General features: G+C 44.1%; 1 protein-coding gene across 2 annotated transcripts in view; it reads left to right on the top strand.

The window, feature by feature from the left end:
- LOC143361451 (uncharacterized) overlaps positions 1-23,398 on the top strand; it is a 305,416-nt gene that overhangs the window by 254,156 nt on the left and 27,862 nt on the right. For both annotated transcript variants that reach the window (XM_076800839.1, XM_076800838.1), the window contains exon 8: positions 19,533-19,881. In XM_076800839.1, coding sequence (XP_076656954.1) covers positions 19,533-19,881 — 349 coding nt within the window. The remainder of the gene's footprint in view (positions 1-19,532; positions 19,882-23,398) is intronic.

The raw sequence follows: 23,398 nt of genomic DNA, 5'->3' as shown, positions 1-23,398 counted from the left end.
GATCGATTCCCCGGGGAATTCTGGGACACCGTTCCGTAGTTGATTTTCATTTCGTGTCGGGACACGGTAAAAACGGTTCATTGGACCGCGAGACGCTCCGATTGTCCGGGACAATGGATCCGCGGATCGTGATACAGCCGGCACGTCGAAACGATGCGCAGATTGTGCGACACCGATTATTGCACCGGTGTTCCCATTAGTTTTTCTGCCGCGGTTCGCAGGTGAACTATCCTCTGGAAGCTGGTGAGTGAAAGTAACAGCAATTAGAACGAATTGACCAAATTTTTCTACTGTTTTTTTTTTCTGATGTATAATGATGAAAATTTGCAAAAGTTGTTAGCAAAGCAATTGCAAAGTAGCAGCTTTAATTCTGTGAAACAGACATTTCGTTGTAGAGTGATTCGAGCAGTTTTCTGTTGTTTTTCTGTTTTTCTCTGAAGCAAGTTAGGCAAATTTTACTAATTTTTGTTAGTTGCTGTGTTTGGTTTGTTAAACGTTTTTTTAGGATTTCACTGGTTGAGGTCATAGCTGCGATATGTTTCTAGTGTTGGATTTTTAATTGGGATAATTTGGTTCAAGCATTATGAAATTGAGCACAAATATGTACCAGGACATCTATAATTTAGTACAACCCAATGATTCCATTCAGTGAGCTTTCCTCGAATCAATTACAAATTATAGTCGTGTTTCGCTGTATTTCGCAAAATTAACAACCATATTCCAAAATGGCAGATTATTACCAAAAACTGCAATCGTACTCTACAGTATAATAAAAAATTATAATAATAATATAAAAAGTATGGTGCATAATGGAAAAAATTCAGTGTTTAATCTTGCTCGATCGTTAACCGTTCACCAGTTCAATGTAACAATGCAAAAATGTGTTTATTGTCACGGAATTAACTCGCGTTTCTGACTAACTGATTCAGATTAAATACTCTGAAAACAGATGTGAAAAATTATTTTTTCGATCAGCTTTGAATTGGAACAGCTGCGTCCGAAACGTTAAAATTGATAAAAAATGTTATGCACGGATAGGTCACAAATTAATTTGGACGAATTAAAAGAACTTTGTGCTTCGACTTTTTCGCCGCTGTGCATCGGTTGGGAAAATGATCCTTTATGCGCGGCCTGTGAACGAAACATAGCGCATTTCGTCGGGACAAGATTTTTGGTCTTTTTTGGAAAGCAATCTGGACGAATTTTGCTAATATTCCTTTTTGGGAAATCGACCTAGTTTCCATGCAAACGAGTGCATATTATAGCGCGACGAAACGAAGCCGTACTTGAGATGACAGTTCAAAAATGAGTAGACCGTAGATGGAATCGGGCCATCCCGTTATACGTTATCGAATTTCTGATGTAACAAGAATCCCTTTACATTTTATTAAAAATTAATAGAAGAATATGACAGCACAAAACACCTTCTAATTTTTCAATTCATTTGTACAAACTACGTGTGATATATCATAACCATTTTTTCCACACAGCAATTTATTTCATCGTCTTTTCAAATCAAAAGGGACATATTACATTTACTCCCCCAGCAAATAAGCGATTAATAAACGGCAAATATACCGGCAAAATAAAATTGTCCGATAAAGCAGAAATTAAACGAAAACGTGCTCCCTCGTTCAACAACTCTAACAAACCGTAAAAAACACAGTACCGATATTCATAAATTCTTTATTCGAACTCCCTATAATTTTATATTCGATCAATTCGCTGAGTCGCAAACGCATAAAATCCGCGGTGTATAATGATTAACGCGCGAACCAATGAGGAAAGAGGGTTAATGGACAAAGCGAAACTGCTTTCGGCGAATCCCGGTGAATGAAAATCGTGATTGACCGGGTCCCCGATCGGACCGATTATGGCAAGGCTTTCGCGGTGAATCGTCGCATCCCTCGTAAATCACCGAGGCAGGCAAATAAAGTTTACGAGCGAACCCCGTTTTCCCCCCGCCGCATTCGAATTCACCTGATTTGACGAACCCACTCGCCGTATAAACTCGTCACCGAAAGAGGGGGCGATCCTCTCCGTTATACGAGCCGCGGCGGGAAAAAGTTACGTGGCCTGGATCGAGCATATTTCCGTGGGGGATGCGACGACAACACCGAATCCTCGTCTACGGGAAGACGAACGGGGCTGCTTTGCAGTAGACCACGGTGCAAACGACACTTTCCAACTGAATTTCCGCTCCGAAATAACGTATTAATCATCCCCTGTGGAGCGGACCTTTGTTACACTCCCCTCTCCCCTCTCTCGCGCACTAAATCTCTTCACCTCGCTCTCTATCACTCTATTTTACTCGCCCTTACTCTTCCTGGCTCTCTATCTCTCCCTCACTATTTATTACCCTCCCTTACTTACGATCGGCAACCCTTCCTCATTATTTCTCCCACTGTTTTACTCCCTCAACCTTGGTTTATATTCATTTCACCCTCTGAGGTTGAATATCGCCATAGTAACACTGAACCTACCAAGCACAAGACTTATACAGTGAATTCTCGATATATGTCGCCTAGGCCTCGACGATAACTGTCGCGGAATCATCCCCACTACCGCGGGGTATACCCCGTGAGGAGCCACGAACCTCGAGAGACCTCGGACGCCGAGGAGCGTAAACATAACACGACTCGGTTATGTCTCCTGGACGATACGTGACCCTGGTGAGAACCGTGTTGCTGACATATATCGAGAAATCGCTGTAAATATAAATATATAGTCGTATGTAGTCATCTACATATATAAATATGTACTAATCGCTATAAATATATAGAGAAATCACTGTACAGTGAATTCTCGATATATGTCGCCAAGGCCTGGAGGATAACCGTCGCGGAATCATCCCCCGTGAGGAGCCCCGAGCCTCGAGAGGCCTCCTAGTATGTCTCCTGTACGATACATGACGCTGGCAAGACCCGTGTTGGTGACGTATATCGAGAATTCCCTGTAAAAGTGAAACGTCTTATAGAATGGAGAAGATTGAATTTACTTACACTTAGCACCGTTGTACAATTCAGTAATTTCCTTGTGAAAACGTTTCTAAAATTCCGATAATTGTGAAACGGAGAAACCGGTCGTTTTGACCGTGGTAGGTTTAGCGTTAATGACGTTAGGATGAAATCGTTTGTTTGAGACGCTTTCTCAGTTCTCAGTTCATTTCTTGCGAGTTTACGTTTCAAGTCGATTCGCGTAAAGCATTGTGCGAGTCAGTGTACATAATTTTCTTTCCGCTGTCTCTCTGTGTCTGATTCTCTCTCAGTCTCTCTTACTATATCGCTCTGTCAACAGCCCCTTAATGTCCTGACCCGGTCATTCGCTCGTTGTCCAGCTTCGTCAAGGGAGTCCCCTGCGGGGGCGAAGCACGAGTAAATTTGCCAGCCGGCAGAGTGGACGGCCAGACAGACGGATCTCAACGTTTCGCGACCAGTTTTGTCGTCCTGTGACGAGCGAGCGAGCGACGCGTTTCAGAAGAGAAACGCGATCTAATTCTGAATGGATCCCAATTGCGCCGGCCGTGTCTGCCAACAATAACCACCCTGCCTTAACGCGTGGAGACGGTGCTAATGTTTATCGTAGACGCGAGACACTCCCGGAGTTAGCATTAATTCAATTGTGCGACGAACAATCGTTTCGGGAATTCGTGCGAGCATAGTGAGGCTTAATAGGATCATTGAATAATAGACCGAGCTAACAGCGAGCCTAATAAGCTGGCGAACGCAACCATTCACATTTTTTTATTTTGAAAGAACGTTTCGTAGACGAGAAATTTGAAAACAACTTTTTCCCACGTCGTAGTAAACTTAAAAAAATCCGAGTCCTTTCCACAAATTGGGAAATTACAAATAATACTGTACGTGTTCTTTCTGAAAATTGAAAGGAGAGTCCTTTCTGAAAATTGGGGAATTATAAATAATACTGTACCTGTTGTTTCAAGACCATGGTCGTCCATTTTTTCCAAAGAGAGTGGAAAGCTTTTGCCGATAAAGGTCAGGGAAAAATCCCGGAGTTAGCATGAATTCAATTCTGCGACGAACAATCGTTTCAGGAATTCGTGCGAGCATAGAGAAACTTAATAGGATAATCGAATAATAGACCGAGCTAACGCGCGGCGAGCCTAATAAGCTGGCGAACGCAACCATTCACATTTTTTTATTTTGAAAGAACGTTTCGTAGACGAGAAATTGAAAAACAACTTTTTTCCACGTCGTAGTAAACTTAAAAAAATCCGAGTCCTTTCCACAAATTGGGAAATTACAAATAATACTGTACGTGTTCTTTCTGAAAATCCTTTCTGAAAATTCAAAGGAGAGTCCTTTCTGAAAATTGGGGAATTATAAATAATACTGTACGTGTTCTTTCTGAAAATCCTTTCTGAAAATTGAAAGGAGAGTCCTTTCTGAAAATTGGGGAATTATAAATAATACTGTACCTGTTGTTTCAAGACCATGGTCGTCCATTTTTTCCAAAGAGAGTGGAAAGCTTTTGCCGATAAAGGTCAGGGAAAAATCCCGGAGTTAGCATTAATTCAATTCTGCGACGAGCAATCGTTTCGGGAATTCGTGCGAGCATAGTGAGGCTTAATAGGATCATTGAATAATAGACCGAGCTAACAGCGAGCCTAATAAGCTGGCGAACGCAACCATTCACATTTTTTTATTTTGAAAGAACGTTTCGTAGACGAGAAATTTGAAAACAACTTTTCCCCACGTAATAATAAACTTTAAAGAAATCCGAGTCCTTTCAAAAATTGGGTAATTATAAATAATACTGTACGTGTTCTTTCTGGAAATCCTTTCTGAAAATTGAAAGGAGAGTCCTTTCTGAAAATTGGGGAATTATAAATAATACTGTACCTGTTGTTTCAAGACCATGGTCGTCCATTTTTTCCAAAGAGAGTGGAAAGCTTCTGACGATAAACGACCGGGAAAAATTGTCGAACAAAAGAATAATGGGGAAGAGGGGGGGGGTCGGTACGGGTAACAGGTAGCGAAATAAATGTTTGAAAGGTGCGCAGGCAGACCGGCGACAAAGTAAACACAGGTACGCAAACACGTGGGCGCGCCCTTCCACTTTCCCGGGCCGCTAACACTCGAGAAACTACCCCACGGAGTTTCTTCAGTCCTCGACGATCTCTTGTCTCGTCGACTTAGATAAACGGTGGATCGTCTCCGCGGTTGATGTTATCGTCGCGGCCGGTGTCGGTAAACAGCGTCGCGCGTGTCAACCCCGTCGTGACTGCGGGGGTTGTTGCTCCCTCGCAGCCCTCGAAATTACAAACGCCCGGCGCAACACTCCACGGTGCCTGCTCGTCCTCCGGGATCTTCCCCGACTTCAAAGTTACGTCTGAGCGCAGGTGAGACGGGTGAAACTTGCCGTCGATTCTTGAACTTCAGGGGACCAAAAAATGTCTTTTCATTCTGTGTCGCGGCTCCCTAGTCTGTCAAAAACGCGAATAACTCTTGATCCAGTGAACGCCTGCCATTGAAATTTAGATTTTTGCTGTTTTCTTGTTAAAATCTGTGGGATTGTATTTTGAAAGTTTGAAAATTTTTGGTCCCCCAAAGTGAAGTTCGGCCCAGAACTCGCTGCAAGGTTCAATTCTGCTATACGGCGTATCTCAGTTATACGGGATAACGCGGTAGTGCAATCGGAGTGATTCAAGGAGTGATTCTACACGAAATAATAGAAAAGAAAGAAATTTTGAAAATAGAAGGGGGGATTTTCTTATTTCGAAAGAAACATCGTCGTCTTATATCGAGAGAGTGTGAGATATAACGGCTGGGAAAGTGCTCTAAAGGGGAACGTGACGTGATTCGTAGGGAATCGTGGGTTTCTCGCGCACATATCATAGTGAAACAATCGAAAAATGTCGGATGTCGGGGTTTCCCCCTCCCCTCTCCCCCTCTGTCGCTTTCGAGGAACCGTCAAACCGAAAGATTCGATTTGTCTACGGTGCTATAGACTCGGCGTCGCCTCGAGAAAGATTGCTTTCGATTCGAGGGTGGGTTTTGGGGGTGTGTTGCGGGGGTGGGTAATCTTGGGGGACTTCTCTCAGCCCGTCAGAAGTAAACTCGATCCCGCTGTTATCCGTTTAAAGAAAATAGAGAGGCGAGTCGAAATTCTGATTTCCGCGGGCTCGTCCCTTGTCGAAGATTGAAAAGGTTCTTTCGCCGAACCTTGAACCTCCTTCCGAACGTTTCACTGACGATTACGATGCCAATATAGGTTTTACCTTCTTGAACAATATTTCGCCTTCGCGCGCTTCGCAATAACGTCCCGGTGAAAGTGTAACGTTACTAATCCAATGACAAAATTTGTTTACACGTTATTACACTTTCGTGAAAATAGTGCTTACACGTTCGTGACATTCTGCTGATTAAAACGAGCCCAAACACGACACGATTAGGATCACGTATGCTTGTTTAATGCACGACTTTGGGGAACCTCGATTATCCGAACCGGTGCTATTGAAGCTAAAGTGATTCGTTCGCGACGAGATTCAGTATACGAATCGATAATGATTTAATCTAGCACTGCAGCTAAGTAAAACTGTTCTATTATGCTATGCATTGTGTTACGTTCTATTATTACTTGTGTTCCGCCAATCACAGTTCGGATAATAGAAGTTCTACTGCATCGTGGATTAAACGAGCAAATCGAGTCCGAATTGTACCGTGTTTGGAATCGTTTTAATCGGGAAAGTGTCGCGAACGTGTTAACGGAAGCTTCGAGTCGATTAACATTGAAAGGTTTAAACTAATAAAAAAGTGATGCACTCGCCGTTGAAAAATAATACGGAGGCGGGTTCGAAATTTCCGATTTCCGCGAGCTCGTCCGTAGAAGATTGAAAGGGTTCCGTGCAGACCTTGAATCTTCGAGTTGAACCGGAAGTGGACGCGGGACGAGCAATAACGTTCCTGGAAAATTTGATATCGCGAAACATTGTTGTCCGGCGGGTGTGTATTGAACTTTCGCGCAATATACCGTGTCAATAAGGACTTGTTCCGCGATGTCCGAAATATTGCAGCGTGTCTGTGGACACTGGCGTGCAATCTCGTTCGAGTTCGTCTCCCCGGCGAGTATCGATACGCGCGCACCTAATTCATCATCCCGGGCCGATATTATCTTTTATTTTCACTTGACGTTCGACGACCTCCTTTCTCGCCGGAAACGTAAAGCAGCACAGATCGTCGGAGCATCTACTCGGAGGGATGAACGTTTCAACAATGGACGACGGCGGATTTAATATTCCGCTTTGCCCGACAAAAACGTTTATTAAAGCGGCGTGCTTTCTTGCAACTTCTCCCCGGTAATGCGAGGAAACGTTGCTCGCATAATTGCGTAATCGTGTAATTCTTGCGTCGCGACGGTCGAAAGTGTGCTTTTAATATTTACCGTGTCTCTCTCTCTCTCGTCGGACATTACTGTTTTCGTGATCCATTTTGTAACTCGCTGTTCCCCGTTTGTTCGGCATTGTTTACCGTTCTCGCCGGAAGCTTTCGCGAAACGTGAAAGCCTTTCTGTCGCGGAGCTTACGAGGAATTGTAACCACGTTTGTCGGGACAAATCATCGAGAACAGAGTGCTCACCCCCTCGACCCGGGAAGAATTGTATTATTTTTCGTGCTCACGGCCCACGGAGAAAGGGCTTACTTAGTTTTCAAAATACCTTATCTTTCCGCTCCTCGCTGGCTCAGCCACGCTTACTCTCCCACGCGCCATTATCCACCTTTTCTTCCCTTTTCCCTTTTCCCTTTTCCTTTTCGCTTCTCTTAGTCCCTACGACGCGTCTTTCCTTTCTCTCGTTTTGATCTCTTACTCTTTACATTCCGGCCACACACGTCCCGGTGTTCCACCTACGTACTCGCATAATTCGCAAATGCTACGTCACATTTGTTATATTTTCTGTCTGGGGAGGAGGAATCGCTTCAATTGTGTTTCATTTTCATGTTACATGGGCTCCCAGGAAATCAAAATACTACATGTTCGGACACCCCTGCGCGCACAGTTGTTGTTTAGGTTTTACATTTCCGTTTTTAGCGCATCGAAGCGAACATTCATTGAATACTCGATATATGTCAACTGCGTGGGTCTTGCCGGCGTCTTGTATCGTCCAGGAGACATACACAGGAGACATAGGAGTACAAACGGCGAGGAGAGGTAAACATAACACCTCCTGGACGATACATGTCACTGGCGAGACCCGTTTTGTTGACATATATCGAGAATTCAAGCACGCGACATCTTTGTTCCTCATTCTTGTCCGAAAAGAACAGTCGAAAAAAATCGTGGACCAAGATTCAAGCAGTCGTTGCAAAGAGGAAGATTCGGTCTTCAAATCTGTAAATAATTTAGCATAGAAAAAAAATGTTTTGACGCTTTCAGAGGCGATTGAATTTGTAGCATGTCGGAGCAAAAACGTGTCCTCGGTTTTTCACCTGTTTTATCGGGCAGAAATATTGTAGGGAAAAATGAACGATCGGTGGCGAAAGCAGAGGCTTCGAGGTTTAAAACGAGTCCGAGTTTATCCCTGTACTATTTTTATTCGACAAATTAGAGCAGTTTGAATGTCGTCGATCCGAGAGCGGCTCTGTACTTCCGCGATGAACGTTCAATGGGGCGTGTTCCGGTTCCATTTAAAAAGCTGATTATCTTTCCGGGGATTGTTAGGGGGTGTTGGTTCGAGTCGTTGAACGTGTCAAGGGCCGGCACTCGTGGCTCAAAGGGCCCGGTCCCGGTCCCGTCAAAGAACGTCACCGGTGATCGCATCTAAATTCATTCGCGCTCGCCAGCGAACAAGCGGGATCGCAAAGGGAATAATAAACGATCTCTCGGGCGTCTTGGTCCGTTTAATTCTTCCGTCCCGGATTTTCATTAAAGTCGGGAAGAATGGCCGGGCGCCACGGCTCGCAGGATAATTACGTAATTCGTTAAAAACAGACGGGAGGAGGGCACGCTTAGCGTGCTTTTTCGTTCTTTTTTTGTTTTATTTCTACTATTCGCGACAAAGAGCTCCGCGAACTATCGTATTCTTGCTCGCGCGATCTCGCGTTACGATCCTCTTCTCGTACCGAGGAAATAATTATCGGAGAGTGCAGTTCACGGCGAGCCGAACACCGGTTGATAACGCCGCGGGGATTCAATTTCTTCGCGATGCAATTTCGCCAAGCGATACCTTATACTCCCGAATGACGTTACCGCGCTTCTCTTCTTTCTTTTCCGACCGCTTCTCCCTTTCCGCGCCCCTCCTTTCTCTTCTGCTCATCCTTCTGTCGGCGGGAAGGTACGCTTCTCAATTATGCTTCGCCTGTCTCGATTAACGTCGCGCGGTTTTTAACCCCTCGCACTGGAACTTGTTTTAAGGTTGCAGAAATTGTACGTTTGTCGCACACGACTCGAGTTTCTCTCTTCGAAAGCTGCATTTTCTCGCCGTTTTCACATTTTTCACGTCCAGAGTTCTCAACTGAAAAATTGGTGAAAATTCCCTGATATATAGTTCGAACCTTACAATCTATCAGATTTTTTTCGGAATTTTTAATTCTGATTAAGTAGGAAAATTAGGGGAAAAGCTGGTTTCTCGATTATTCCCTGTAACAACCCTTACGGGCGAGCTAGAGGGCTGAAATTTGGCTGAGGGTAACCCTATTCCGTCGGTTACTTATGACTTCTTTTTTTAGAAGGAGAAGAAAGTTTATATTGATTATTAACGTGACTGAAATTTATCGTAACTTCGTTGCATTTGCAAATTTGGTGAAAAGTCCAGATGCGCGAAAATATCCTCGTTTAAAAAATGATTGCACATAAAGTTTCATACGCGGAAAGTTATGTGCCTGATAAGTCATTTCCCAAACAAAGATGTTTTATGCGCGGCACTTATTCACTGGCCGGTATTTCGCAGAATTCGCATTTACGATAAACGCTCGTAGATCACAAGGGAATCTCGTTTGCTTTATGCATTATCATTAAAATTCATTTTCGGGTCAACAATAAATTGGCCGACACGGTAGTGGTGGAAGAGTTAATCCGCGCGTGTGTTTCCATTATCTGTCTTCAGCGATTATTTAGTGGAGTGACGGTGCTGATAAACAAAATTCGCGTTACTGTGATTGAAATCGAGCAGCTCTTGTCGGTGACATTTTGATCGGCCGCTCTGAAGATAATAATCGGAACAATCTGTTGTTTCTGCGCGGCCGATGGCAAATCTGCGAAAATAAACATTAAACGAACAGCGAGAATTCATTCGTGCTTGACAACATTCTGACCCAAATATACAAATAGAAAAATGTCGACAGTTTCTATAATATTTCAAACTTTAGACATACCAAGCTGTTGTATATTAATTGTTTTGGAAATGGAGAACCTGTCATTTTGACGAGTTTCAATTTATTTAATTTATTTAATTTATTTAATTTATCAAAATTGCCCAAAATTTAAATGAACAAAGTCCGGCTATTCTTGTCGATTAATATACAATAAAATAGTAGCTACTGCTCTGCAATTCTGGCGTTAAACATTTTTCAATTAAATGTTCTTCTTGATCTAGTTTTTAGGACATCCTAATTTATTCTTTTACGTCCACTACTGACATAAACAACCCCAAACGTAATCACTTAGAAACGGTCGCGAAAATTTTTAGATATCTTGCGATTTTGCGAAGACTCGGTCACAATCGGTATCAAGCTTTCCAGATAGGAGCAGTAAAGGCAACAGAGAGCGTTTCCATGGAAATCGCAAGTTAGATCGCGCGCGAGTACGGAAACTCCGGCCATTCCGATTGAAATTTAGAGTCCACGCTTCACCGTCGCCGATAATAAACTCTGCAGGGGGTGGGCAACCCTCGTGGAAGTTCACGCATACGTTCCCGGGGTGGCTGGCGAGTTTAATAATGCCTTGAAAACCTGGCATACAGCGACAAATTGCCGATCGATCCGGTTACCGGCGCGCAGCATAGGCAAACAGCAGCACGAAACTCGATGAACTCGAGCTCGGTCGAAACTATTAACTGGCTCCGTGGTATTCCAGAAGAACAACACGGTGGTTAATGTTCCTTCACCGTGAACGGAGCTCTACGGATTCGTTCACGTACACAGAATACTCGCAAAAATGTTTCAAACAAATCCAGTCTACTAAAACAAATGAATTCTATTTTATCATCTTTGTGAAACAATATGTCGTGGACAAAACGGCTCGTATGCAATGACATTAAAAAAAAATTTTTTAATAGTCCATCTCCTCAATTTTTGGCAACACGATATTTTTTCTCTGTTCAACTGATGATCGATGAACATTCTCATATTTTTTTTAGGACGATCCTTTCACTCGATGCATTCAGAAAAATTCAATTGTATCGTCTTTGTAAAGCAATATGTGCCAGTAGCTTTTGTCGAGTACAAGTTGGCTCATATGCGGTGACATTTAAACAAATTTTTTAATAGTCCATCTCCTCAATTTTTGGCAACACGATATTTTTTCTTTGTTCAACTGATGATCGATGAACATTCTCATATTTTTTTTTAGGACGATCCTTTCACTCGGTGCATTCAGAAAAATTCAATTGTATCGTCTTTGTAAAGCAATATGTGCCAGTAGCTTTTGTCGAGTATAAGTTGGCTCATATGCAGTGACATTTAAAAAAAATTTTTTAATAGTCCATCTCCTCAATTTTTGGCAACACGATATTTTTTCTTTGTTCAACTCATGATCGATGAACATTCTCATATTTTTTTTAGGACGATCCTTCCGCTCGTTGCGTTTAGAAAAATTGTCATACTAAGGATAAATTGAAATATTTTAACGAAATGGATACATTAATTTTTCTTTTTGGAATTCCGTCGACCCGTCGTTGTCTCAAACGCATAAAATTGCTGGTCGTAGCTGCTCGGTGCTAATTATTCGGGGCGAAGATTCAGATTCGATACCATAATTTCGTCGCTGTTTCTGTTCCCAGAAGGATCGGTTTCCTGCCGCGTAACTCCCCGAACGAAAGTTCGCGTTATTAATGCCGCAAGTTGGCAAACTCGGAGCGATACGCAAACAGTGACGGCGTGTTGACGGATAGCCTTCTTTCGCGAGGTTCGCCAACGACTTCTCGAACCCGAGCTTAACGCGGCAGGAGTCAACTCTCGGGGTCGGTGAATTTGTTATCCCCAACGGGTTTCGGGTTGCTGAGAACCTGGTCTCAGCTTGCGAGAGAGGTTTGCAGTTTGCTGGAGATTTTCCTCGATATGGTGGTTTGTCTTCGATGCTGAAGTGGGCCGAAGAGTCGCTTTGTTCAAGGTTGCTGTTGATATTTTTCAGAGAGAGACCACTGAACTTTGTTTTAGAGTTTAAGCAATACTGTGCAAACATTCCTGGATTTGTGACAGTGTTTACTCTATATATGTCGCAAATGCCTAGCCGATAAGAATCCTAGAACTCTTCCCACGGCCATGAACCTCTAGAGCTTTGCTGTCCTGGACGATATATGTCAGTGGCTGGACCCCTACTTTGGACATGTATCGAGTAAACATAGGCATAACTAATTCCAGGAATTTTTTCTCCGGGAATTTCTTCTAATTTTCTATTCGCTCCATTATTTGTTATTATACGGAAACTCAGCTCACTGCAAAACTAGTCCATAGGTACCTAGAAAAAAATTTTTTAACGAATCAGTTACAGACGTGGGGCCCGGTTCGAAGCAATTTATTCGAAAGCCAGTTCCCGTTGTCCTAACGGGGGGCAGCGTCGAGGTCCCGGCGGACCATAGCAATTTTTACTTTTCAGCGAGCGCTCCGAACAAGTTAGGTGGCCGATTCGTCTCCCAGGATTAGTTGTTTCCGGTCCATAAGCCGTTAGAGGGTTACGGGAGGGTAGAGAAGTCCTGTTCGATTGCTGGCCCGGTAAATTCCATCGATAAATCGCTTGTGTTCTCCTCTGCGGAGGGTTTTCCGTGTGCGGAACCGCAGCCGCGGAACACCTAAGCCCCACCTGGTTCCACCTGGTTCCCGTAATTAATCCGCCGGTGGACACACGTTTCACGTGTCCCACGTAACACGAGACGAGGAGGCGCCCTTTGAATAAGACGGAAACGCGGTCGACGTGAAACCTAACCGACCGACCGTTCGTTTCTGCCTCTGGAGTGATCGATCATGCTGGATCATTCGTGATTCTGGACCCCGTCGATCGTGACTCGACCGCGGATTTCTATGGAAAATAAGAATTGTCCAGGTCGGTTGCGAGTAAAGAAATCAAGTAGAAAATTCTTCTCGACAAATACATTTTAGTGACAAATCTCTTTTGTTTCTAACTATTTCTCTATGGAACTTTCACCGACATATTCGTGACGCTTTTCCGGTTAAAACGATACCCAACACGACACAATTCGGACCGTGTGTACTGATTTAATCCACGGTTTTGTGGAACCTCTATTATCCGAACTCGCTGGAAATGTCGGTAGGGATAATCAAGGTTTTACAAAATCGTGGATTTCACTGGCGAACGTGTCTCGAATCATGTCATGTTTGTACTCGTTTTATTCAGAAAAATGTCACGGATATGTTAACAAAACTTTCGTTAAAAAATAATTGAGAGCAGCAAGGTTTTGTTGTTGAATTAGATTTTATTTTATTTTCTTATAGATAGTCCCATGTATATTTATTTCATTTCCTTTCTTTTCCTTAGAATTTCTGTCAGCATTTCTGTTTGCGAATGAAGATATCCTCGTTCCAAAATGGCGGGTCCAGCAACAAGTAGAGTGAACGCACTGTGCCACTCGAACAGGTCAATTGAACGGCGGCTCTCGTTGAAGAATCAATGAACGAAATGGACAGCTCCGTTTCCAGACATAAATTTCAGACGTTGCTCTCATCCTGCCCGCCATATAGAATAATTAATCGCCGCGCAGCAGGCCGCGGTTTCTTATTACTTTCGGCCGGTTGTTCGCTCTCGTTACCGATCGTTCCGGGGGCTGGCTCTAACGAGTCCCGACAGCCAGAAATTCCTCGCAGGAAGAGAGCGGAACTCTCCCCAGGGCTCTCGATCTATTTCTCTCTGTGCGAGGCTTTCATTTCCGGGAGCCGCTACGACGCCCTCCATTCTCTCGACTCGAGGACGCCTCTGTAAAATCAACAGAAATATTAACCCTTTCAGCGCCGTGGATACCTCGCCTCAAACTGTCTCTAAAACGTCTTGATACGTTTCGAACGGTTTTCCTCGTAAAAATAATCGTTAAACAAAATAATTTCATGTTAAAAACAGCAAAACCTCGAAACGATTCGAGACACCGAACGAAGCTTCTCAAACGGCACCCTTCGTTTTTCGTCTTTTCGATCGGGATATCGTCGGTTCGGATAAGAGAGGTTCTACTTTATCGCGGATTAAACCAGTACGCGTGATCCGAACTGTGTCGTGTCGGGTATCGTTTTAATCGGTAAACTGTCGCGTATACGTCGATGAAAGTTTCGCACGAAAATCGTTATAAACAACAAAGTTATATCGATAAATCAGTCATCGTGTCATTTGCACGCTGGTGTCGCTGTGCCGTTCACTCGCTATTCTCTCCGACGCTGGCAACAGGAGTTCAGTGGGATTATGTTATACGGTGGAATGAACGTTAATTGTTTATAAATCGTCAACAAATTCACACGGAAAGGCATAGAAATCGGTGTATTCACTTAAAACATGCTCTCTGGTTTCTTTAAAGTTTCCAGCGTTTCCGATCGCAGTGGTTCGTTTTCTATTATGAATGTACAAAAACTAGACCTAAATTGTTCGCAAATAATAAACAGAATTTGTGGATTTGGAACGTCGATGTCGTTCGATTCTCGAAGTCTCGCAACAGTTTCGAGCCGGAACGGTTCATTTCGACGGTGTCCGCATGAAGTCCAGTTTTCGCAGAGTCTGGTTATCAGGGTGGACGAATCAGCGACTCGGAGTTAATGAAGTTCGTCGGGGTTTCGGGACTCGAGAAAAATTCACGGGGAATTAATATTCCGCTGCGGAATCGGCTCCTCGAATTTCCGGTTCTGGTAATCCACGGGACGGTGGCACGTACCCGAGAGAGCCCTCTTCTCTATGAGATCACGTCCGAAAAGGAGTTTGTTAACTCTGCACGAACCCACCCCCCCCCCCTCCCCCGGCTCTCCCCCTCTCCCTTTCGAATTAAACCTATCGCGGGCACACCGGGCTTCCTCGACGATGTCCCCGGTTATAATAAGGTTATCGTTCCCGGCCGGACACGATTCCGCACCCCCGGGATCGCACGGGACAGATCCCGACGCTCTGGACCTGGCCGCACCGATTTCGCCGCGACCAATCGAGTCACGCGAATCTGAATTCGTAAAGTATCGACGCTTTGTGGATCGCGAACGCTCCGATTCCGATCTGCACAGCTTAGGGACGAACAATGCAGCATGCTCCTCGGAAAATGGGTCACGGAATTCTATGGGAATTGGGGAATCGGGGTGCGAGTACGTTTGGAAGAGTTTGGGAAAAGGGTTGCTCAAGTTTGAATCAGAGTTTGTGCGGTGTTGATGCTTTTTGAAAAGGGAATCATTGGTTTCTAATTTTCTGAGGAATATTGCATAAAAGAAATTTCCTAGGACACCTGGGTACTTTAAGCTGTTTCTCGATATGTTGCACCAATTCTCGATATAGGTCACCAATTCTCGATATAGGTCACCAATTCTCGATATAGGTCACCAATTCTCGATATAGGTCACCAATTCTCGATATAGGTCACCAATTCTCGATATAGGTCACCAATTCTCGATATTTGTCACCGATTCTCGATATATGTCAGCAGCACGGGTCTTGCCAGTGACATGTATCGTCCAGGAGGTGTTATGTTTACACTCCTCGAGGCTCCCCACGCTCCTCCGCGACTTTTATCCTCCAGACCTTGGCGACGTGTACAGAGAAATCACTGTGTTTCAGTTGTGTTATGTCCCGGCATTGTCTCGGAAAACTATTATTCCTTACCAAATGCGTTTATTTTCAATGCGGAATATATAATCTGGAGAATCAAGGTCTGGCAATAAAAATAGAAAGGCGGTAGACGTTACGATGAAGAGTATCGGGGGTAGAGTATTCCGTTTTACAAGCAGCCAGCTCCTTTTGCTTTATGGTGTTCTCCTCTCTCGTATGGCTGGCCCCCGCAACAGTCTTCGACGATGCGATCATGAATACTGAAAAAAGTTTATCGCGAAGCTGCACGCATCGACTCCGAATGAAAAGCGTAAAATGTTTACGAGTGCATAGAAGCGGAGGGAGGGGTGGGGGTTGGCTGGATCGAGGCCGAGAGAATTTATAAAGCCGGCTGTGTCGGCCAGCCGATAAAACTTCGCGCGAAAACTTTTGCTTGTTTCCCGACCCGCCTCGTCATTGGTGGCCAACCTTCTTCGGCCGGAAGTTGAGTTGCTTTTTTAGGGGAGAGAGAGAGAGAGAGTGTAAAACGCGAAGTGGTCTCGGTGTTCCGGAAAATTGTTACTTGCTACGGTGCAATTTTATTTCAATATTCTATCCGGCCCGGTAATTTTCTGATAGTTCTTACGAAGTCGTCTCAAAGTCGAGAAGCTTTTAATTAACTGTCGGTCCGTTGCTGAACCTTCATTTCATCTATGGAACACACGTCATGCTTAGTCGTGTCCATTCAAAAATTGAGTGCCTCGAGTATTGAATACTCGATATATGTCAACGACACGGGTCTTGGCAGCGTCATGTATCGTGCAGGGGACATACCCGACTTATGTTTACACTCCTCGGCGTCCGAGGCCTCCCACTAGGTATACCCCGCGATAGTGGGGATAATTCCTCGACGTTTCTCATCGAGGCCTTGACGACATATATCGAGAATTCACTGCATATGTCTTGTGCTTGGCAGGTTCAGTGTTGATATGGCGACATTCAACCTCGGAGGGTGAAATGAATAAAAACCAAGGTTGAGAGAGTACTCGACGACATATATAGAAAAATTATTACTTTTTAATGAACTGTACCGTGCATGTATAGTACCATAGGTAAAAAATTTAGTGACAGCGTCATTGCCTAAAAATTTAAAAACAGTGCTGTTTACAAAACCCTTGGAGGCCCTTTCCGTTCAGTCAAATGACTTCCACTTCTGAAAAAACGTGTACTCCCTCAAAAATCGTTTGTTCTCGTCGCCGGGGGATGAAGCAAAAAATCGTGAAAAATCCGCAACATGACAATCTGCAACGTAGAATCGTTAAATCGGTATTTCAACGGGCAAATACTGTGGCCATTGGTTTCGCGATGTCACCGGGTTCCATTCGACGCAGTGCGTTCAACCCTGCGACAGCGGTCCGCGCGCATTGTTCGTCATTGAGGCCATTATCTTGGAGCGGTGTTCGAGAAGTAGACGGAGGAGAGAGAGAGAGAGAGAGAGAGAGCCCTTAATAGAGTTCCCTCGGTATAACCGCTTCCTGCCGGCACATCCCCGAGTCTGTCGCTTATTTTACGAGCCGCTTAGCAACGTGGAAGCCGTGTCGGCGCTGCCTTTCTCCCTTGTACACTTCGTTCATATTAATTCCACGCGGAGGAGGCTTTACGGCCAGTAAACTCGACTGAACGCGCTTAAGGGCTCACCGGTGTCCCGTCTAATGCAGTCTACGCTGTCTAATGTCGCTTCGGTTTATGCAACCGCGCGGAATCCTTGCCTCGCGTCTTACTCTTTCGTGATCTTGAAGAGAGACTCTTGACCGACGAATCGGTCCCGAACCGTTCCACTCGGTCCCGGAAACGAAACTTCGTGGTCGACGCTCGGTTCACGACTACGGTTGCGGACTGTATGCATATTTGTGACGAAATTAAATCAATCGAAAAATTGTGTTATCTTCAACCTAGCAACATTATTCAACAAATGTCTATATAGCTTCTTCTAATTAGTGTACACAATTTTAGAGAGCCACATAGAGCATAGTTGTGTCTTATGCGTTAATGGACATAGCTTTGTCGAAATTTCAAAGAGCCTTGGTTTTCGTACCAGGGACCCTACTCTTCAGATTTTCAAAACGACATATAAAAGAATGTTAACACTAAACCCACCGATCCTTAAAAATAACTGGTCAATGTTCCCTTATAAAAATGAGGAGTATTGATTTTATTTAGACTTTGTCCACTAAAAATGCAATCATTTCTCATGAAATAATGTTTGTTGTTTGAATAATTGTAAAATAAAAAATCTGTGGAACCGGTCATTTTGACCCCGGTGGTGGTAGGTTTAGTGTTAAGCAACTTCCAGTCGAAAAGTTTATCCAGCAGAAAGCTTTTTAGGGATCGTCCAGCCGGACGCGCTAAATTCGGGGTAGCTCGAGCAAAAAGCCCCTAATTCGCATAATAGGAGTATCGGCGGTGCTCGAAACTTGCCGAGCATGGTGAACCGACGAGAAAGGGTTAAGATCGATTCGGAGCAGGAGGGCAACATCGACCGAATCCCGCGGTTGTTCCAATTTGTTTTCGGCCCGGAGGTAACGAGGTAAACTTGCAACGTTAGGCGAGCGGATCCGCGGCCAATCGGACTCGCTTAACCAGCAATTAAAGTCGAAACTAACTTCCTCGGACGCGCGTGTCCGACCGCCGGAAACCAGAGAACACGTTTGTCAGAAATTTTCGAATTATCGCTGGAAGATGCTTGCTCTCCGGAGATTCTGGGCTAAGTAAGCACCTTGCGGTCCCGTCCTCTTAGCAGAAGGCACCCTCGACTTCCCCAATTCCAGCAGGATCATCCTGGAACAATCGTCCTTGTTCTCGGGACAATGTTACGCTGGGTTGCTCGCTGTTTGCCATTTCTGTTAATCGTTGCATTATACACTTTTATGGAACACGAGAATCGTCCGAATTAATTTGCAAAATAGGAGACGTCTATCTCTTTTCTCAACAGTTTTAATCAGTTGAAGTGTGTACAGTACAGATTATTTATTTATTAGCGGTCGAACAAATCATTGTGTTGACGTCCAAGGTTGTTCTTTCGAATACAAAAGACTCTGGACGACTTCAAGAACGTTTAACAAAGATGAGCCTTCAAAGACAGTGGAATGACCTTGAATGACCTTCGAAGACCAACGTATCACGGAACAAGCTACAAACCTACCCAAATAAAAATAGTTGAACCTGCCCAAATAAAAACATGGCAGTTCCAAATATAACAACGAAGTTCCCTGTAAGAAAACAAAGGTCACCTTGGGATTTTATAAACATTTTATTGGAAATTTCGATGTAGAAAAAAGTCTGTGATCGCGATAAGAGGTCCCTCTGAGAACAGGTTTCGTTTTATTCAAGTTTCATTCAAAATACTAGGATTTCTCTATATATGTCGCCCAGGCCTGGATGATAAACGTCGCGGAATTATGCCCACTACCGCGAGAGGGTTTCCTGGGCGATACACGACGCAAGACCCGTGTCGTCGACATATATCGAGAATTCGTTGTACTACCTACCCGAAAATCCTGCCATAAATTACCAGAGCCTTGATATTTTTCTTTCGAGTGTATTGGAAATGGTTCGATGCTGACATAATCGAAATTTTTGCAGGTTCGGGCTCAGGTTCAGGGAGCAGTGGCTGCGCCTCCAGCACATTAGGCACGCTGCCACTGAATCGGTGCTACTCGTCGCTGCCACGGGGCGCTTTGGCAGTGTACGGTAGCCTAACCAGGCCAGCGACCCTGCCACGGCTTCCTCTGGGTCTTGGCCTTGGTCCTGCACCCGCTACCGGAAACGGACCGCTGCCACAGAACGACAGAGACAGGGATAGCAATGGCAGTAGCAAGAGGAACAGCGACAGCGTGCTGTGTCATCGTTTGCCGCTGTTGCATCCGCTGCCAACGTGCGATGTCAGCAGTCATCAGGGAACTGGGTTCCACGAGATCTTCAACGCCATTAGGTGAGCACCAAAGAATCCTTCTTCATTGACTTTTGATTAATCATTATCCGGCTGCGAGAATTTTTATGCAAAATAAACATTGCGACGCGTTTCCTTCTGCAATGACCATGATAAAGTGAAAATAACGACGCTCCCAAATTCTTTTTATTCATCTACTATGCTAAATTGCAACGATTAATTTTTGGTCATGAATGCGTTAAAAAGAAACTTTGGTCACTTATCACACGGGTAATAATTATAGTCGTAGTTATATCGTGTTTGGTGTCGTTTTAATTAGGCAAACGAGAGGAAAACGATGGTAAAAGTGTTTCATTTGAAAAAAAAAATTAAAAATTAGAAAAGTTGCAATATTTTTTAGTCAAACCGGTTTACCGCTTGACTGGTTCCAAGGGAGCGCCCCTGTGGTGGGGATAAAATGTGGACAGTTACGGTAGAGACCTCCGCGACAGTTACGGAAATAATACTGTGATACGAGAAGAAATGAATTCGAAATCATGGGAGCGAATCCCCTCAACAATCATGTGAAAACGAAATAATTTTCGCGAGACCTCTGCCCACGCTTTCGCTCGAACTTTTGCGCGCGAGTCCCCAAGATTTGCTCCCCGAACGGCCGGTAAACGAGTTATGGAAATTAAGGGGACGAACGAGAGTGGCCATTCAGGAAATTATGCGAACTTCCGGCGGAAAGTTCCGGCGAAGGTTCTGCCTCCTCTTCCGCGTGGACGATTGTCGGGCGACTCGGAGTTTAAGTCCAGAAAGGAGAACCTGGAAGAAAAGAGAGGGAGAGACAAAGGGGTGTGGAGGGGAGAGTTTCGCGTCAACATCTTACTCGCAAGGTCGTCGAAATTGCGAAACTTGTCCTCGCGCTTTCTCACCGAAGGGATGGCTCTTGCGAATCTCGAACTTCCTCGGCCTCGAAATTCGCTGTTAGGACCGGAAGTTCCGGTGTTCCTCGGGTTTTCCGACCGCGGATCTACTAATGGGTTTCTTGATTCCCCGAGAACGGGACTTCACAACGGTTCTCATAAATTAACGACGATTAGACCGCGGATTTTACGCGTTTATGGCGAAAATTTCAACCAGTGATTACCAGGAACTACCGAGTAATGAACACAACTGTTCATTGAAAAATTTCTGATGGAAACATTTTTATAATTCCAGTAATTGCGAAGGAAAAAATTAGGAACCATTTTATCTAACTCCTAGTTGTCGTAATTGAGGAAAAATATTTTCATTTTGCATGAAAATCTACAGTCTAATAATGATAACAATACGTGCTCCTGTGTGCTGATTCTTGGTTCTCGTATTGTGGCCAAAGAAAGGACTTCACGACTCATAAATTAATAATAATAGGTGTTCCTGCTGATTCTTGGTCCTCGCCAAAAAAGGACTTCACAACAGAACTAATAAATTAATAATGATAATAAGCGTTCCTGCGTGTTGATTTAGGGCTCACAATGCTCTTTATACTGTGAAAAAGGAATGCCATCACCTGGGCCAGTTGCTTTCACGCGATTCGGTGTTAATTTCATACCTCACCTGCCCGTCACCTGGACGGTATTGTTCTTGTTCTCGTTCTCGTTCGTGGCATTGGAAAACCCTTTCAATCTTCGGGACCATAACGGATCTCGGCCCCCTCTGACTGACATAATGAGTGACCAGCTATATATAGCTGCCAGAGCTGCTAGTATGACACGATTGTCTTCAAAGAAGCTCGTTTTGACTAATTGCCAGTAATATTGTAATGAGAAATGTGCCCTGAGGAGTGAGAAGGGACTCGGAACTTGGAACCATGATAGGACCTAGGAACTAGGAACCATGATAGGAATTTTGGGACTCTTGTATCTCTGCTGGGCAGAGTAACAATTAATTTGTTTATTTTCTTTCTTCCCCCTGAGAATTGCACAATTGTATTTAAAGAATGTAAATAATTTTGTCTAGCTCAGTAATATTTTATTCAGAGCTGTGAGAAACTAGGACTAGGAACTAGGAACTAGGGACCATCATAAGAGCTAGCCTAAGAGCTAGCCTAAGAGCTAGCCTAACAGAGCTTTTTTAATTTTCTAGTCTAGAAAATAGTTTCCTGGACCCAAGTCGCCTTCACCATTTCATACTCGAGTCGCCAACCCTAACAACGCTTCATGCCTCTTGCTAATCCTATTTTCCTCCGTACTATAATTTTTTTCTGCAGACCCTAGACACTTGAATGTTCAAGCCAGCCACACTAACAACTCGGTTCTATTTTCGTTCACGTTCTTTCCGCGAGCCCTATATTCTTTCATCAAACGTTGGTCAAGTCTTGTATCCCAGGCAACCGCACCAACAGCTCTTTATTATGCTTGTTGATCCTACTTTCCCGAGCCCTAGCATTGTTTTCGCAAGCCCTAGGCACTCTTGCGTGTTCCAGCCAAGCTCCCTAGCAACCCATTTTTAGCTTTTTAACTCTGCTTTCGCGAGGTCTACAATCTTTCCATAGTCGTTGCGTTATGCTTCATCCAACCGGTCCAACAACCTCTAGTTTTACTGATGCTGTTTTCCTTGTAGAATTTCTCCAACAAACTTTTCCAATTTTTATTTAATCAGACATTTTTGTACTTGTCAGCCCAATGACTCCTTTCCATTTTTACTGAAGAGATGTTGAAGAGATGTCGAAGTTGAAGGCGCAGCCGTTCGGAGACCGATGGAAAGGCGACAGGAAGAAAAATACTGCCGCCATTATGAATCAGTTTACGAGGGACACACCGGAAGTCGTCCGGCGGCGGCGGCGGCGGCGGCGGCTGTAGCACAGCCCGAGACCCATTGTTTCCTCGTTTGCGCGAGCAGACCTCGATCCCCCGACAGCCTTTGCGCACGGGAAACACAAGGAACACACAGCACGGCCCCGTGTCCCTTTGCTTTGTCCTAGGTCTTTGTTCCCTCTCGGCTTTCATCGGAAATCATAATGCTCTTTCGCGACAGGCTCGATGTTTCGAATTTCCCGCGATTCTACGCGGCTTTCATTAGCCGGATGATTAACTTGCAGCTGCGGACGCGAAACCGTGGATTCTCATCAGATCCGTAGCTGTGATGGTTATTTCTTTCTTCCTTCCATCATTAGACTGCAAATTTTACGCGTTTATAACAAACACGAGCAACTCAGCACTAAACCCACCATTCTATTATGATTTTCTATTTCACAATTATTGAAAGTATAGAAACATTTTCATAGGAAATAATTAGTTGACTGAGTTGTCTTTGTCCGAGCACATATTACAATGAAAATCGTACAAGGTTTATGTAAATGCAATCTTTTTCATTCTATAAGACGACAATTTACTTTTATATGTTTTATGCTTGGTAGGTTTAGTATTTCAGCCTTGCAAAAATAATATCCTCGACAGATTACTTTATTGTTCAGTTAAAAAGCGTTTCTCAGTTCATTTCAAAATTGCTTCAAGCGAAATAAAACCGCCCCTAATTCTTAAAAAGTTCCCGTAGGATGTTTTACAAAATGTCAACCTTGCAAGAATAATATCCT

Source organism: Halictus rubicundus, chromosome 15 (genome assembly GCF_050948215.1).
Source record: "Halictus rubicundus isolate RS-2024b chromosome 15, iyHalRubi1_principal, whole genome shotgun sequence".
Classification (NCBI taxonomy): Eukaryota; Metazoa; Arthropoda; class Insecta; order Hymenoptera; family Halictidae; genus Halictus; species Halictus rubicundus.
Note: the sequence above shows the minus strand (reverse complement) of the source record. Positions and strands in the feature narration are given on the sequence as shown.